The sequence below is a fragment of the Cyprinodon tularosa genome, unplaced genomic scaffold, assembly GCF_016077235.1.
Source record: "Cyprinodon tularosa strain WSP-4 unplaced genomic scaffold, ASM1607723v1 ctg84, whole genome shotgun sequence".
Classification (NCBI taxonomy): Eukaryota; Metazoa; Chordata; class Actinopteri; order Cyprinodontiformes; family Cyprinodontidae; genus Cyprinodon; species Cyprinodon tularosa.
Genome location: NW_024039607.1, coordinates 934,668 through 952,385, shown reverse-complemented (window position 1 = coordinate 952,385; position 17,718 = coordinate 934,668). Strand labels below are relative to the sequence as shown.

Here is a 17,718-nt window from a genome sequence, read left to right as displayed (position 1 = left end):
CATTAAAGATTCTATCACAGAATCTCAATCAAGATTTCAGACCAGATTTTACCAGACCACTCTAAAACCTTCTCCTTTTTTGTTTACTCTGAGAGAATTTTTTTTGGTGCTTTGAAAGTTTTTCCTGCTGAACTTTAGGTTCTAAACTGATATGCAGACATTTTTCCTTCTGGAATTTTTTTAAGTTGACAGCAGGAATCTGGTTCCTTTAACTGTGGAAGGTCATCAAGGTCCTAAAGCCGTTACGCAACAGCTATCCAGTGTTGGGAAAGTTCTCTTTCTACGTGAACTAGTTCAAAGTTCAGTTCACACATTTTTAAAAGGAACTAGTTCAGTTCACACATTTTAAAATGAACTAGTTCAGTTCACACATTTTAAAATGAACTAGTTCAGTTTACACATTTTAAAATGAACTAGTTCAGTTCACACATTTTAAAATGAACTAGTTCAGTTCATAGTTCATAATTCAAAATGTTGAACTAAGTTCACAGTTCCAAAAAATGAACTAGTTCATAGTTCTTTTTTTTTTTTTTTTTCATATATTGCTCAATTACACCATAGCCTACTGTTAGGTTTAAACACCAAACATTTTATTCAGTAACCTGTACAAAGAAAGACACAGAGAATTTAGTATAATTTACTTGCAAGGAGAGGGGGTCAGAAACTGCATTCAGTTACAACCTCCAACCCACTCTGAAACAGTTTCCGCTTTCTCCAAACTTTTATTAAGGAACGCCCTGGCTACAATGTTGGTTCCGACTGCTAAAAGGGAGGAGGGGGTGAAACCAGTCGGAACCAGAAGTTTTGCATCACATCATACAATATCATAAGATAAGGAGAGCTTCACTCCTCATCCGGTGCCAGTACGTGCAATTCTCCCCTTTCCACCAATCTCCTTGACCTTGCTTCCTGCACACACTAGTAACAAGCATTAGAAAGACAGCAAGTGAAACATTTCAACACTTTGTGTAATACAAGTGTACAGGAATATGCAAATGTGTAAATATGAATGTATAAGTATAATATGATTAAAGTAGAATAACTTGTACAATTAATCCAACACCTACTGTAGAACCACAGACAGCAATTATTTTATCAGTTGTAACTCTGAAACTGTGCGTCAGATTTCATCTTCATATCCAGTTTTGAATCCTTATCCAACCAGGGTTTACATTAGCATTGAGGGGACAGCATTTCCCCATTGTTGCTTTAACGCTTTGTTGCTGTCCATTCACTTCACACTAGTAATAGCTGCAGCTTTAACCGCTACAGTATATTCTCAAAAACATCAGTAAAAATGTGCTGCTTGAATGGTCTTTTTTATGAGGAATTATTAAAAGAAAAACAGGAAAGTAGTCTTTAAGGTGCAAATGTTTTTTTAATTATAATAAATTTTTCCATTTGAAATTCCATTTCAGTACATACTAAAAAGCAATCCTGGAATCCTGGAAAATTATACCAGGCAGGTTTAACAAACAAGTTACATGAATAGTAAAACCCTCAAGAACATTTTACTAACACAAACTGAGGGACCAGGCTGAGGTAGGAATTTAAGGTTACTGAAGTGCGGATTTTTTTACTGAAAGCCGGCGGGCAAAGTTTGCAGAGAAATGTAAGATTGTTGCCATCATCCTCACCGACCACCTGGTCATAAAGCTGTTTTAAGTGATCATACTGCTGCTTTGTCGCCTCCACGGTCGCCTCCATGCTGCTGTGGCTTCCACGCTGCATTTTGTTTTGATGACGCACGCGGCTGTAGGCTACGACACTGGTAGCTGGTGTTGCCAGATTGGGTGTTTTTCCCGCTACATATTAAGGCCTGTTTACGGTGTGATTTAGCCAGGGTTTCGCCTGGAGGACTCTATAGAAATCTGGCAACCTATTGAACGGAGCCTAACTGAGAGAGCGTGCCGTTCACAGACACCAGAATGAACGAGTTCACAATAACGTTCATCAGGCAGTAATGCAGTACGTTCAGTTCACGTTCGCCCAAAATATGAACGAGTTCATGAACTTTCGTTCAATGAACGCGTTCAGGCACAACACTGCAGCTGTCATATTAGATTATTGCTTTATAGACTTTTTCCTGAATCATGAACTCTGGTTGATGATGTTGTTCTGACTTCCTGAAAGAATCTTGAGTCATATGTTTAGTTATCTTGGTTCTCACTGTCCCAAAGCCTAAATGCCTGTTAGTTCTCTGCCCGCTTAAACTGGAGATATTTGTGGCTACTTCATGCTGTACGATAGGTTCAGGTGGTAGCCAGGCCTTTGTTTGGCATGTCCAACTAAATTTAGCTTTTATGGTTAATTAAAGTATCTAAACTAAGCAAAGGAGGCGACGAGTCTTTAAACAAAATAACAGCCTGCCATCATCTAAAAAATTTGAAGCAAAAAAAAAAGTGTGATGTGAAGTAAAACAGTAAAAACATTAAACAGTTAATGTTTAAGATAAGAACTTAGTCAGAGGGAAGAAAACATACAAACATCTACCTCCATATCTAGAGGAGATGCCTTACAATCCAGTTCGTATTTCCTGAAAAGTTTTTAAGTATTTGATTCAATGATTTTGTTCTTTTACTGCTCTCCGTGAAAAGATAAAAACTTTGCTTTTTACGGGAGGAATATGACTTGAAATTAGAAATCCTACGGCCTTGTTTGATCTTGTTTTTATATCGGCGGATATGCTTTCAGCCTTTATTGAAGCTCTGTCAGGTATTATTTTACTGCAAAGCATTTTATTGAAGGGCTGCGGCTGTCTCAGATGGATAAACATGGATCCGAAATGCTCAGTGAAACAACCATTTAAACACATGAACAGTTATAATTGTTCATATTTATGTTACACTGTTAAACAGAAGTAATAACAGTATATTTGCAGCTAGTGTTTTATTATATTTTAGGTAGGAGTAGAATTTCTGTTGAGATAAAGTAAAGAAAAGATGAGTGCATCTAAGCATATGATAGCAGTTGGGCTGCTTTTGTTGAATAAATCATAAACCATGAATGGTTGCAGCAACGATGTTTTCTGAAACACTAGATCTTAAATCTGCTTCCTGATTTTTATTATTCATATATGACCGGCTCTTCTTTTTAGCCTGTAGGTTGCAGACTCATCCAGACGGCTATGACCTTATTTTATGGGGATAAAAATGTTGATTTTTCAGCATAAGCGTCTTATTCAGGCGTTTCAAAGGTTTGCCCTCCTGCTTCTCTTCCTCTCTAAAGTTGAAGTCGTAGAAGAGCAGGTAGATTTATTGGCTGGAAACCAAACCCCCCTCATCACCGTCCTCCCTTCTCGTCGCTTCAGAATGATCACAGCTGACATTTAATCTCTGCTCTTCACAAACACGGCCGGACCGCGTTAATGACACATGCATATGGATGAGGCTTCGCCGACTGTCAGCAGGGCTAAAACTAAAATACAGCTCGGCCGCCCGGCAGGGCTCCCTGCGCTAACGACCTCCACACAAATACCGTGTCTGTGTTTGTACGGCGGCCCAGCAGACGTGCTGCAGTTGGGATTTATGCCCCTCTGCTTATCTTCTTTTCAGATCACGTGTCGGTGGGTGGCCTCGGCGACAGTTTCTATGAGTATCTGCTAAAAGCCTGGATTATGTCTGACAAAACTGACGAGGAAGGAAAGAAGATGTACTATGACGCCCTCCAGGTGATGCACAAACACACACATGCTGGGAGGGTTGTTACTGGGTTACATGCTTAGGGAAAATACAAAGCAGCAGCTTCAGAGATTTCAGTATATTAGGAATACAAACAAGGATGGCTCAACATGCCTTTTTATTATCTTTATATTTATTTCATGAATAAATCAAAAGGATCAAACTGTTTTGATTATAATCTCTGAATTAAACTGCTGTCTGACCCTGAAGTTACATCTCATTAATCCTAACAGAAAATCTGTAAAAAGGTATAAAAGGGAATCTATGTTTTAGTGGCGAATGTCAAAGCAAATCACAGGGGAAGAAAAATCAATGTTACTTTCTAAATGAATACACCTAAATCCCTTTTCTACGGAGAGGATTAGGGCCACTGAAAAAAAGTTAACTGATTTGTAAATTTTATTTCAGTTTAGTATGGGAAAAAAGTCAGAATTCTGACTTTAATCTCAGAATTCTGAGAAAATAGTCAGAATTAAGGTCAGAATTCTGAGTTTTTTCTCGAAATTCTGACTTTTTTCTCGAAATTCTGACTTTAATCTCAGAATTCTTAGAATAAAAAAGTCAGAATTCTGAGAAAAAAGTCAGAATTCTGAGATTAAAGTCAGAATTCTGACTTTTTTCCGATACTAACCTGAAATAAAATTTAAAAATCAGTTAGCTTTTTTTTTTTTTCCAGTGGCCTTAATCCTCTTCCGTACTTTTTACATATTCAGACACACTAGATTAACAATCTGTATGTCTCTGTGTCTCTGGGGTGTGAATAGGATACAGAGGAGAGCACAGTCCAATGTTGTTCTTCATTTAAAGCCTGAAGTTGCTGCTGGTTGCTTTTTGAATGCCGTCCTCAATCAGATCCCAGAGGCAGATATTTGTGTTATAATAAATGCAGTGATGCAGATTTTTGTCGCTTATATACCCAGACCAAGGAAACAGAATATCTGTGGGTATTACGTAAACCAAGCAGCGAGTGGAGGAGTAATTTCTGCTCGTTGTCACTAAGTGGACAACATCGGTGATTGTGTTTACAGCTGCTGAAGTGTTCCTGTTTACCCCATTGGGTTTGAATCCCTCATGCGCCCTCTGAGTCATAATAAATGTTGCTGGATAATGGCGGACGGCAACCGCAAGGTCAGCTGTGGGTGATAAAAAGCAGTCCTGCTGAGGTATTTATTTCCATCTGCAGGCATTACAGATGTCCGTTTACTCAAATAACCCAACGACAAGCCTCATGCAGTGGATGTCAGGACAGAAATGTGCATGTTGTTAATGAAAAGAAGAACCCTCCCAAGGCCAGAGGATGAAGCCCACTCATGCAAGGAGCTTTTATCTGTTTGAAGAAATCAAATGAAGCTGCAGCGACACAGGATGGGTCCATCTGGAGAAAGCTGCTGTCCTTCTGTCTTAATATGCTCCACCATAGAATAAAAATATTACATTTAGAATAAATACTTATATAACACGTGCTGCGTATCCTTCCCCATAATCCCTTATCATCTGAGAGGATTATATTCGTTCTTTTTCGGATTGTTAAAAAGAGGCCGGCGGGGGATGGGTTTAAGCAGAGTTTGTTTTAAAGTCACAAAAAAGGCAAAATAACTTGTGTCTAGGTCAAAGGTTAAAGATCAGTTCAACTAAAAAAATTAATAATGTCGTGTAAATCTGAAGAATCCATAATCTCTGGATTCTTTATAAGCCAAGGCTGACCCTGGCCATCCTCTCCTCCAGGCCATAGAAACCAATCTGATGAGGAAGTCGACCAATGGGCTGACCTACATAGCGGAGTGGAAAGGAGGGCTGCTGGAGCACAAGATGGGCCACCTGACGTGTTTCGCCGGCGGTATGATCGCTCTGGGCGCAGACGGGGCCCCCGACGACAAGACGGGCCACCAGATGGAGCAGGCGGCGGAGATCGCTCGCACCTGCCACGAGTCATACGCCAGGACAGGTAACTTCATCTGCTGGTGTGATATTTGATAGAACATCCACTGAATGTTCATTTTAGTCACCAAGAGTTTTTCTGTGAGATTAAGGAATTAAGCTCCACCTAAAAGCTGGTTCTTCTTTTAAATCAGACTCCTGAATGTGGGCTGACCTTGTCCAATTGGAAAAATCTGGTGGTCACAAAAACTAATGTTGTCTTTTTATTGAAAAAAAGAAGAAAAATATGGAAGTTACATGGACTTTGATGTCTTTTTAGTAATATAATACTGATTCATCTTATTTCTAAGCCCATATAAATCCAGAGGACACTAGAGCTGAGTATTTTGGCCAAAGTCCTGAATCGATTCGATTTTGATTTATACAGCTCTAAATTGATTAATTTCGATTCGATCTGATTTTACAATATTGAAAGTGATTCAACTGTGTTTCAAAATAATCATGTATTTAATTTTTTTCCTGTCACATTAAACACAAAGTGCAAACCTGTAAATCAGACAGTTTAAACTTGAGATGTGAACAAAACTGTCTCATAAGTGCAAACTTGTTAGTGAAAAGTGAAAAAGTGAAGCCTCACTCGAGCAAGCAGACGTGACACAGCAGACATGCATGAGCTGCATTATCTTCAATGCACAAACCATATTTTCAGCATTGTCTGTATCAACTACAGGGTGTTTGCTGGTCAGCCCCCATTTATTAATGTCTTCAGTCAACCTATTGGCTATAGTTGGAGCTGTCTGGCTCGAAGTCATCTTGAGAGCATCTTTCCTGCTCATTTGAATGTGAACATCACGCCCGTCACTATAAAATGAATCGATCTCATTTCCTAGACATCGGTTTTGCAAAAATGTAATGGAATCGATTCAAAATCGATTAAATGGATTTTTTTACCCCGCCCTAGATGACACAGACTTTTTCTGGACATAGTAAAGGAAGTGAGGCCTGCTCTCTTTAAACCACATCTTCTAAGGTCACATATTTTTGAAAGGTTACCATTTCTAATAATGTTACAGGCTCATTAAATTAATAAGATCCAGAAGCATTAGAAGCCTGAACCTCCCTTGGAGCATTTTTGTTTTTAGACCCCTGTGTTGACTTGGTGTTCAGACGTATCCCTTTATTTGTTTCTCTAAGGCTCTTTAACATGCTGATTAAAGGCCAGAACACAACAGACATAATTCAGTGTCCAGTTATAGAAAATTAGATGTCATTGAAATCCATGGATTTTGGTCAAATGATAAAGTTCTGGTCTTTTTCCGTTGGAGCTACGCAGCAGTTCGATGGGAATATCATAAGTCAGACAGGAAGAGAGACTCAGAAACAAAGTAAATCCCAAGGAAAACCAGCCAGGTTCTCCTTCATATACATTTGTCTGGAAACACACAGGCCGTCTGTAGCAGTGGGGGCAGACTCAGACACGCACGATCAATAAAACATTTCAGTAAACAGCGTACTTACTCATGGCAGAAGCTCAGGAGAACAGAAAAAGAATAAAGTAAAACATCTTCTTTGAGCTTGTTGGAGCAGCAACCAAATATTAATGTTCACTACCCTGCTGGTTGATGCTGGGGGAGTTTCTGGAACAAACTCAGTGTGTGGCGGTGCATAGAGTGACCCGCTGCACAGCCAGTGGGACAGGAAAAAAGAAATAAATCCAACTTTTCAAGGCTTTTCTTCTTTGGTTTACATTTAAGTCTTTTGGTGTCAGAAAACCTGCCTGTGTTCCCCGGGCTAACTAGTTATATTTCAGCTCAAAATTTAATTAATTCCAACCTAAACATTAATCTTATTACAGATAGAGCACAGTGGTAATAAACATTTCCCAATTTGTCTCAGTAGCATTCATGTTTTACTGTATTTATCATATTAATTTGATGTAATTAATGCTAATTCTGTTATTTTGTTGTTTTTTTAATTGTTTTTTTTAATTTGTTAAAATGTAGGAATTGATAATGATGTTAAATAATTATAATAAATATTCCCTTAATTGGATCTCTTCTGCAGTCTCCATGTTTTAGTTCTGGATAATTATGACCAGCAGCAAAATGAAAATAAGCGTTTTTATGAGGCCACATGGTTCAGACTGAATGATAAATGACGGATCATCTCTCTTGTTTTCATGTAAATCTACTTTTTTTTTTCTTCACCTGCTGTCAGGTTGTGTAAAATCAGTTCATGATGCTAATAGAATGTGATCCTTCTTTAACTGTGTTGTTTTTTTTCTGTGTGAAGCCTTGAAACTGGGTCCAGAGGCGTTCCGTTTCGACGGTGGAGTCGAGGCCATCGCGACCCGACAGAATGAGAAATATTTCATTCTCCGCCCCGAGGTCATCGAGACCTACATGTACATGTGGAGATTTACCCACGACCCCAAATACAGAGAGTGGGGCTGGGAGGCTGTCCAGGTAAAAACATCTCTGCTATCAGGAGAAATCCCCGTCTATTCAGTTTAAAAATCGACACATCTTTTTATCTTTAAGAGTAAAAAAGCGCCTTGTCTCTGCCACGTTTTTATCAATCTTAGATTATGGTGACTTTTTTTTTTTTATATAATTAAAGTTTTTTATTTTGTTTTATGAACATGTAACAAAAACAACAAACAAAAACAAAAAAAAAAACAGTCAGGTAAACATTGTTGATTGTAAGGCCGCATTCACATCCATCACACATTGTTCCCACCCAATTAAATACAGACTGGACACCTAATTAAGTCCCGCTTAGCTTGACCGATCCTGGTCTTGTCCAGGTTCAGATCAGAATTTGGTACTCCTTAATTTAATATGTTTATGTGTAAATGCGAATGCAACCTAGATGTTGTTCCAAGTTATCACTATTGCATTGTAGTAGAAACATAGGCACTAAAACTGTCCCATTCTTCTGTTACAGCCTCAGAGTAGTTGTTCAGTCTTCCAAGCATTTTCTCACAGGCTGTATTTTCAGTCATTCTCTCTCTCCATGTTTTGAAAGCTGGAGTCTGTGGTATCTTCCATAGAGTCAAAATGAGACGGGCACAGGTAACAAATCCAGTGTTCAGTACTTTGAAAGCTGCTTTATGGACACCTGGGACCAAACCTCTGTCCCCCAACAGGCACAGTCTTGGTGAAATAGGCAGTTTACTCTTTAACCATCCCTCCATGTATTTTATAACACTATTCCATATTGGAGAGATCAGCGGACATTCCCACAAAGCATGCAGCAATGTGCCTCTTGCTCTTTGGCATTTCCAGCATAAGTAATCTTTGCTAATATCCATCTTATGCACTCTTACTGGTGTAAGATGATACCTGTTCAAAATTTTATATTGAATAAATTTCCCTTTGGCCTCTCATATATAACTCCCGCTTTCAGAAACAATAGAGTCACATATTCCATTTTCAAAAATGCAACCCAAATCTCTTTCCCATACTATTTTAAGACTTTTATGGTGACCTTTTTTATAACAATGCTACTTCTTCATGTCTTCAAATGTTGGACTCTGTTTACCATCCTTCATTATGGTTCATCACAAACTGTGAAGCCATGACATCACTGTGACCTGTACTCTCAGGTGGGTTAGGGTTAGGTACAGGGTTAGGCCCTTCTTGGATTACTGCCCTCTTACATTTGTACCTTACTTACAAAGAAAAGTATGGCTTCTATTGCCCTGAGATCCAACCATCAGCTGTTGCTCACTGTTCCTTTTGCCTGCCCAGAACTAGGGAAGAAAGCCTTTAGCTACGCAGCTCCTTGTGCAGGGAATTTGTTACAAAGAAACTGGAAGTTGACTAAGTTTTTATCTTTAAATGCTTTTAAGTTGAAAGTGAAAGAATTTGAAGCAGCCTCAATGATCTGTAATTGTTTTACTTGATATGTTTTTTATGTACCTGTCATTTAATTTAATGTATCTCTGTTTATTAAGTAACTTTGCTGCCTCTTAGCCAGGATTCAATTGAAAAAGAGTTTTTTAATCTCAATGGGATATTTTTTCCTGATTAAATAAAGGTAAAAAAAAAAAAAAAGATATTTTCTTTAAAGTGAGGAAGAGTTTATTCAGCTCAGTCAGTATAAAAAAAAAAAATAACCTGCTCGAGGGTTCAGTGATATTTAAAGTGTTCTCTCTTATCTGTGCGTCTCATTCAGGCCTTGGAGCAGCACTGCAGATTAGAAGGGGGCTACAGCGGCGTCAGAGACGTCTACGCCAAGACGCCGAGCCACGACGACGTACAGCAGAGCTTCTACTTAGCTGAGACGCTAAAGTAAGACCAAACTGAACAGCCTCCACTTCTGTCCTCCTGTGATTGTCGTTGTCATTGAGCCTCACTGAGGGTCTGGGACCCTGCGGGCCTAAGCTGACAGAGGTGTCAACTGTTCTGGCACACGAGCTGAAGCTGTCATTCACCGCAGCTCAGCGTCATGGAGAGGCTTATAGGTTTGAGGCAAGGTTATTTCATGCACAGAGAGACTTGGTAGACGACTGTAATAATAACTTTAACTCTTTCCCATTTTGCTACATTTACAGCTACAAACTTTGAGGTATTTTGAGGGGAATAGATAAGATATTTTTATATTTTTTATCAGTAGTGACAGTCAGTGGTGTCAAGTACACACATTTGTTACTTAAAGGGATAGTTCGGGATTTTTGACATGAATCTGTATGGCATCCCCATCACCAGTGTCATGCAATCACACTGACTTACCCCTGGCAGCGTCCTGTGAGCAGAGTTCTCGTCCAGCTTTGGTCAAGCCGAAAGTAGTCCGGCAGGTTTGCTAGACCCAGCGAAATAAAACGTTTCTCTTCCCAAAACATTATGTCTTCAAAAGAGTGATATTTTTGCATCCCAAAAACATTGTAGTGGAAAAAGTCACACGTCGTTATCAATTGGTCCTATTTTCTCTCTGTTCGTATCAGTGCGCGCCGTCATTCAGACAGCTAGGGCCTACTAACCTGACAACAGCCAGATGCATGTCTCGCTCCGCCTAGCTAGGAGCTAGGCGGAGGGAGACATGCATCTGGCTGTTGTTGAGCTCGCTGTCTGAATGACGGCGCGCACTGATACGAACAGAGAGAAAATAGGACCAATTGATAACGACGTGTGACTTTTTCCACTACAATGTTTTTGGGATGCAAAAATATCACTCTTTTGAACACATAATGTTTTGGGAAGAGAAACGTTTTATTTCGCTGGGTCTAGCAAACCTGCCGGACTACTTTCGGCTTGACCAAAACTGGACGAGAACTCTGCTCACAGGACGCTGCCAGGGGTAAGTCAGTGTGATTGCATGACACTGGTGATGGGGATGCCATACAGATTCATGTCAAAAATACCGAACTATCCCTTTAAGTAGAAGTATAGATACTGCAGTTTAAAAACACTCTGGTAAAAGTTGAAGTATCAACTTGACCTCTTTACTCAAGTAAAAGTGAAAAAGTATGTGCTCCAAAAACTACTTAAAGTATAAAAGTATAAAGTAACCTTTAAAAAAAACAGCCAGATGCCACTATATGAATTGAAAGTTCAATTTTACAAGTATTTTGAAAAATTATTTGAGATAGGGCCAAGGATGAGGGAGGTCTTGTTGGTCTCCGTCTCCCGATACGCTCTCGCCTGTGTTCAACCTTTAAGACATTTCAGCATATTTTTCTGAATCCAACATTGTAGCATGGCATAGACAATTCACGTTTATAGTTCTAAGAACACCTGCTTGCTTCTGATGATTTCCTTTAGCTAACCAATGAGTGTTTGCGTTCTATGACTCATCCAATTACACTAGTTTTCACTAGATGTGGATGGAGCCAATGACCTGCATTAGATGAGGTGAAATAAATATTTATAAACATTAAACCGAAGCCAAGAGAAGCAAGTAACGTTTGTTTTATAAATGTAAGGAATGGAAACTACAGATACTTGTGTGAAAATGTAATGAGTAGAAGTCAGAAGTAGGAAGAAAAATAAGTAATGGAGTAAAGTATAGATACTTAAAAAGCGTACTTAAGTACGGTGTTTGTACTTTGTTACTTGACACCTCTGGTGGTAGTAGTAGCCAAGTTAAACTAGAGGAGTGCGACGGCTGTAGAGCTTCTCAAACCCAGGCGTCAGTTTTCAATCTCTGCTGCTGTCAGCTGGTGAGCCACAGCGTGGGATGGATATATTTACAAACCTGCAAAGCATAAGCTGCTAAATTCTGATGGCATAAAGTCTCTGCCAATAATAAGTAGTGGAAGCGAAACAGAAGAAAAGAACCCGTACATTGACTTCTGGGACCGCCTGTCTTTGTTTGTTTTCCGCCTTTGGCTGCAGATTTATAAACCCCACAGATTTCCACGCTCTGTCTACCATCAGACAACAAGTGAGCACGGAAGTTAAGAGCAGATGCCGAAACGTTTTTCATTGAGGAGATTAGATCCTGTGATCACATCACCGTTTACTGACAGCCTCCGCTAAGGGAGGACCAGGAATGAGTCTAAGATCCACAGACTCTAAAGAAAGTTTCAGGAATGTACTGGAATAATTTCTCCTCATTTAGGTTGAAGATGAGTGATGAGAAACAAAAGCGTACCGCTTACCTTCAGTGAAATGATTTGAACTGTCAATAATAAGGCTGGACATGCAGCGAGGACAATGATCAGGGGCTAGAAAATTCAGTGAAGAAGCACCATTGTTAGGTAAGGCAGAGGATCTGTGATGCTGTGGGCCTGCTCTCCCCAAACATGTTTGATAAAACTGGGTGTTTTAGCTGGATATTTGATCTGAAACATGGGTCATCATCTTCAGCTCATCTGTTTGTGAAATCTCACATTAAAGTTTAATTTACTCCTTTTTAAATACAAGGTTATGGCAGTAAAATGTGGATTTATTTAGGCTCCTTCTGCGTGTTTGCCAGGGGCACCAATAGAAGCTGAGGACGCTATAAATCAGCTTAAATTGGCTGCAGCAGAGTAGATTTTTCCACTGTGATGAGCTCAATCAATGACTGCATCGGTTCAGTTCCAACGTCTCATTTTTTTCAAGAGCTTTCTGCAAATTTATGACCCAGTTTCCGTTAATTCTATTGAAGCCATCAGAGCCGCTCCTAGCTGCTCCCTCCTTCCTCCTTTTTTTTATGCATATACTCCAGACGGCTTCTGCAAAAAAGTGGAGGTTAGCCAAACAGACTGGGGACCAAAGGGATTGTCTTCACCTCTGAGGAAGGCAGAGCATATGAGATGTTGGGATTTGGTTTAGCAGTGAGTTGTGGAACTTTTTGATCAATAAATCTTTCCTTGTGAAGAAAAAAAAAGAAAGGAGAATCTCTCCACTGTGTAAACTTCAATTTAAACCAAATGTAACATTCAGAACGTTGTTTCCCTTAATTAGTCAGACTCTACTGTATGTCTGAGTAGAGGTTGAAGACATGGTTTCCATTCAGTAACAGGTCCATGAAGTCCAAAGCGGTAATGTTTCTCTGGGATCCTGGCATCCTGCAGAGTACGGGTGTAAATAATAATCGTTTTGTATCGATGCATCGATCCAACAGCCGACGATCCGATGCATCGACACGTCCGCAAGAGAATCGATTCATGTTTTTTTTCCCTCCGGTCTATTTTTATCCATTTGCTCCTGGATGTAATTCTCCCTCCCGTGCTGCGGTGGCGCTAAACCTATTTTGCTCTCCTACCTCGCTTCCTGGTTATACTCTTACAGCAGTGGGTTGCAGTGAGCTTGTTGCAGACATTTTTGATTTATGCTCAATATTGAAGCGTGGTCTGTGCTACACGCTGTGGGTCTAGATACGGCCGAGGCGGTGAGGAAGTGGGGGCGAGTTTAGTCCGACGACGGAGGGACATGAGGGCCAAAAAGGGCGGAGATCCAGCTGGAAAAAGGATCCCAGCGTTCTCGCGCACCTCGCTCTTCTAGCGGGTCAAACTTCACAAGTTGTTTTCCGCAATTTCGGTCATAAAAACAAAACAAGCCGGCCTCCTGTCTGCAGCACTGTTTGCCGTCAGCTACAATCTGGGAGAGGTATTTTTCAGTGAATGAGGTTTTAATAGGATTAGGTGGAGTGCAACTTTTCTATTTCTGTTATTTGCTGTTGTTTCTAAAAAAAAAAAAAAATTCATAACGATATTACAGCTTTCATTGATTTATTTCAAATTTGAAACATTGTCTAGCCTGTAAGGTGTTAAAAAAAAAAGAAACAATTAATCGAATTGAATCATATCGTGGTGTATTCTTGAGTATCAAAAATAATCGAATCGTTGGGTCAGGAAATCCATACTGAATCGAATCGCCATGATGGGGGTGATGTACACCCCTACTGCAGAGCCGCTTCTGATATTCATCTCACTCCTGCTGCCGAGGACACGGCCATACTTCACCCTGCCGTCTCTCCATCACTTATCGCTCTCTGCAAAGAGGAAGCGAATTCAGCCGCTGCTTTGTCGTTTGTTCAGCTGCTTTTCATCGATGAGAACAAAACACAAAACTCAGAATCCATCACCATTAATCTCCTGTTTAAGCTTTTAATGTCGAATCAGGACTTTATGATTTTCCCTATAGACCTGTAGATCCTTTTATTGGCTTACCTTTAAGTAACTCATTTAGTGAATTATTCTGAGTTTTTCCATTTGGTCTGATGGCAAAGAAAAGCAGCTAAAGTGGGATCCCCTCTTGGATCCACAGGTGTTTGAACTGCGCCGGGAGCGCAGCAGGGGAGGCATCACATTTTCCTGTCTTCTGTCTCTGAGTGTTTTTCAGGGGTGAAGCTCAACTTTGCAAAGACGACCAGCATGGTCCCCAATCTCCACAATTAATACCATGGCTTAAGGCATGACAAGGTTTTAGATCCACGTATTCATTAAGTTTAAAAGATTTCCATTATCTGAAGCTACGGTATATTTTTATAGCGCAGAAATGGAAAGAAATTATTAAACTAGATGCACTCGATGTTTTTATACATCCTGCCATGCTGTATGGTTTTAGATCTATTGTCTACTTCGATCCAGAGGCAGAGATGGTCTAAACCATTGATAAATTTATTAACTACTATCAGAAACACTGGCTTTTATAAGATAAAACCAATAATTGTTATTAAAAGCTTATCATGTGCTTAGATCAAAGGGATCAAACCGTATAAATCGTCTCTGTAAAGTGCCTTGAGAACACATGTTGTGATTTGGAACTGTATAAATAAAGTGGATTAAATAAATCATTGTGTAAAGGAAGCCCTTGGAGTATAAAAACAGAATTATTTCTTGCAGGGTTGTTTTTTATCTTTTATTTTGAGTTATTTTCTAATGAGCTGAAAATTCAATGAAACTTTGCTACATTAAAATTGAGCTTGACATGTTTCTGTTTTTCATTCCTTTCACGCCTTGTTTTCTGCGCCCTGAAGGTATCTGTACCTGCTCTTCTCTGATGACGACCACCTACCCTTCGAGCACTGGGTCTTTAACACCGAGGCCCACCCTCTGCCGGTCATCAGGAAGGAGAAAAAAGACACGCACAACGAAGTGGAGTAGCAGAGGCCTCAAGACGAGTGAGAACCTGTATATCTGAGCCTCCTGCTGAGCCCAAAGTGGCGACAGATTCATCCTTATCAGATTTTAATTCTTTTCTTTTTAAGGACCAGATCTGATTAAGTCTAGTTTTATCTGTCGATCCTCATTTGATTTTGTTTTTTTTTAATCAAACACTGATCTGTGGTTTTTGGGAGCAGCTTATTTAAACAGGATAACTTGAAGGTTGATGAAAACTTCCTGTTTGGATTTGAAGAAGCAGAGATAATCAGCTGACCATCCAATCAGCTGTCACCTTATTATCAGGACCCTCCTCGTTTCGGTTTGGTTTTCTGTCAGGGTGAAACCAGGCGGCTCTGTGAGTTAAGGACGTTTGGGAACAAAAAAAAACCCTCGGCTCTGACTGACAGGGTGAGCTGAGACACTCGGTTACTTTTTCTAGGTTTTCATTTGGCTGCTTCATTGTCTGATTAAGAACCAGTTGCGACGGAGAACCGCTGGGATTTTCCTTTACTTACAGACGGGAACATCTGTTTCTGACTGCTCTGTGCTCTGCTACCAATCACGCCTCCATCCTACCTCTCAGCTGTCTCACCGTTCTTCTTCTGCAGCTTTTCTTCAGTATCTTTCACCGGCTTTTGGATTATTCCTTCATCTCAGATTTTCATTAGTTTGACTGATTTTTTTTTTTTTTTACCATTTTCTTTCCTGTAAAAACAGATTTATTCTTGGGTTTTCATGAACTCAGACTTGAATCTTAAACTGGATTAAAATTGGTCTATGATGTGGAGTAAATCAAATCTTTATTTGGTTCAGATTTTTCAGCAAAGAAAATGTCTGCAGGAATAATTAGCTGTGTATTTGTTTTATTCAGTGTCAAAACAGGCAGGGAAATTGATCTATTATTGGTAAATCATATCTAATATCAGCTATCATTACAGTTTAAAATCATTAGATCATCTTCATGAATAAAACCAGACCTTTAAACCCAGAATCGTAGCTCTCACTCTGCTGCTTTAAAGTTGTATTGACAGGAGCTGTAGGTTTAAACAGGAAAGTCAAACCTAATTGGATGGAAAATCTGGGCTTTTTGAAATCTCAATGTTTCATCTTTTCTAAAAATTGTCTGAAATCTTCTATTGAAAAGCCTTAATATGTCCAAGTTAGGCTAAGTCTAAATACATAAAAACAGCCTTCCTTCTCCTGCATTTTTTTAACTAACAGTGCATGATGCTACCACCACTGTGCCGGACAGTTGTTGTTTGTTTTTTTTAGTTAAACTTTTGCCATCTCAGTCAAGCTGGACTCATTTCCTGCGCTGTAGCCTCATCCTCATCGCTGAAGTTAAGCTCAGCCCAGAAGGCTTGAAGGGTTCTGGGTTGGTGCTAAAAAGTTCTGAACACCAGAGGGAGACAGTTTGAGTCAGATGGTTGAAACTTGGACACAGTCTGGTTTCCCAACAGGAGAATGGTCCAGAACCAGATTCTAAACTACTTTTAGAATGCAGACCTTTAAAGATTGCAGTTCAACCGGTATATGAATATATTTTGAGCCCATGTGGCTTTGCTTTAAAAAAATCATTAGATTTAGATGGTTTATAATGATTTTGTCCTGCGAAACAACAATTTAAATGATCTATTAAAATGGATGTGACCTTGATGCCATTGATGAGTGGATATAAACTTTACCCTAACAGAAAGCGTCAGATAAACTTTCTCCTCTTCTTTTTTTCTTCCTGTTTTAATCAGTAAGGCAGGATCTGCTCTCCTTTGTGAGGACTTTGCTCTAGATGCTCCACCTTCACAGACATGCTGACATATCAAACCTTTTCCACCACAGTACGTCGTTTTCTCAGTCATTAACGTTGCTGATCTTTCCCTATTTTACCCCAGAGGTGTATGCGATTTAGTTTTTAATCTAGTGCCTTCACTGTTAAAAACAAAGGAGTCTGACAAGGGAGCAGTTTATAGACACATAAAGGATTTATGGAAGAAAAAAACTTTCAGCTTTAAGTTTCTACCCGTCCCTTTTAGGGAGACTTAACTAAAACTAGACATGAGTTAAAAACATTATTTCCGCTTTCTGAGGTAAATCGATCTGAGCCTAGAGTCCGTTTTCCTGGACTACAGTGACATCTAGTGGCATCAGACTGCGACTGCGCTTCCTGAAACGGTTGCAGACTGTGAAATTAGCTGCATTATAAAGTCATTACTAATCACAATGTGCAAGGCGTGCAGATCTTTTTCTCTCATCTTGCCAAAAGATCATGTTTGTGGCAGCGGATCATATTCATCAGTAAGCAGCAGATGGCAGGTTGTTAAAAAAAAAAAACTGCGTGGATTATCTCAGAGGTTTGAAAAAGCTCTGCTCAAAAGAAAAAAAAATGAAAGAAGACAAAATGTGGTGGAAAACTGAAGAAAAAATAAGGATTATTGATTTTATTCTTTGAAAAAGAAAAACAAATGAAATCGAAGCGACTTAATCAAACATGTTTATATGATTATTTTTAAAGCTCATTGGGGATTTCTTTTCTTCTCCTCGGAGGGGGAATCTGATCCGTTTTTCCAAAGTTTTGGGATCAAATCTTTTTTGTTTTCTCATCAGATTAATTAGCTTTAATTTCCT

General features: G+C 39.5%; 1 protein-coding gene across 1 annotated transcript in view; it reads left to right on the top strand.

Moving 5' to 3' along the window:
* Positions 1-17,467, top strand: part of man1a1 (mannosidase, alpha, class 1A, member 1) — a 195,011-nt gene extending 177,544 nt beyond the window's left edge. Inside the window, exons 8-12 of the mRNA XM_038272736.1 lie at positions 3,555-3,670; positions 5,406-5,625; positions 7,851-8,023; positions 9,738-9,853; positions 14,970-17,467. Of these exons, the coding sequence (XP_038128664.1) occupies positions 3,555-3,670; positions 5,406-5,625; positions 7,851-8,023; positions 9,738-9,853; positions 14,970-15,096 (752 nt within the window). The 3' untranslated portion in view covers positions 15,097-17,467. The remainder of the gene's footprint in view (positions 1-3,554; positions 3,671-5,405; positions 5,626-7,850; positions 8,024-9,737; positions 9,854-14,969) is intronic.
* Positions 17,468-17,718: the final 251 nt, after the last annotated feature.